Source organism: Eurypyga helias, unplaced genomic scaffold (genome assembly GCF_000690775.1).
Source record: "Eurypyga helias isolate BGI_N326 unplaced genomic scaffold, ASM69077v1 scaffold21099, whole genome shotgun sequence".
In the NCBI taxonomy this organism is placed as follows: Eukaryota; Metazoa; Chordata; class Aves; order Eurypygiformes; family Eurypygidae; genus Eurypyga; species Eurypyga helias.
Window position 1 is genome coordinate 22,216 of NW_010270450.1, and position 750 is coordinate 22,965.

At 51.6% G+C, this 750-nt stretch overlaps 1 protein-coding gene across 1 annotated transcript in view; it reads left to right on the plus strand.

The window, feature by feature from the left end:
• Nucleotides 1–750, plus strand: part of LOC104514710 (protein TANC1-like) — a gene marked incomplete at both ends in the record, with an annotated part of 24,398 nt that overhangs the window by 19,948 nt on the left and 3,700 nt on the right. Inside the window, 1 exon segment of the mRNA XM_010158461.1 lies at nt 19–110. Within this exon segment, the coding sequence (XP_010156763.1) occupies nt 19–110 (92 nt within the window).

Sequence of the window (750 nt, forward strand, 5' to 3'; positions counted from 1 at the left end):
CTTAAATTTAACTTGCAGGAAACGCAGCGTGGGCAATGGCCACCTCAAAGCCCGAAATCCTCCTTATTCTGCTCCAGAAACTGATGGAAGAAGGGAATGTGCTGTACAAAGTAGGTGGATTTTCATTTCTTCTCACAGGGGAACACTTGAACTGGAATTCTGTCTGAAGGTGCATTGAAGTCCTTCATTCCTCCTTTTCTCTTCAAACAAGATGTGTTCTGGCACATCCTCTGGCATTGGGAATGGGACCAGGGAACCTTGAGAACCCGGAGGAAAGAATCATTGAAAACTCACGTGTAAAGTACATTTTTGGGTTTGAACGGAAAGAGGGAGATGGAGATTGGACATCAGGAAGGAATTCTTCCCGCAGAGGGTGGGGAGCACTGGGACAGGTTGTCCAGAGAAGCTGTGGATGCCCCATCCCTGGGAGTGTCCAAGGCCAGGCTGGATGAGGCTTGGAGCAACCTGGGCTATGGAAGGTGTCCCTGCCCATGGCAGGGGTGGGGTGGATGATCTTTAAGGTCCCTTCCAACCCAAACCATTCCATGGTTCTATGATTCTTTCCGGTGAGCAATCGCTCTGTGAGCATCTGTAGCCGTTGGCTGGTGCTGGAGAGCAGCTCGGAAGGCGACGTGCCCTTTGACAGCGCCTGGGGTCATTAAGTGACAGCCACTGTATCGTAGGTGAACCGTACGCGTGAGCATTTTTCTGGGACGAGTAGCGTGTGTGAGTGCAGGTCTCGTCCTGCTG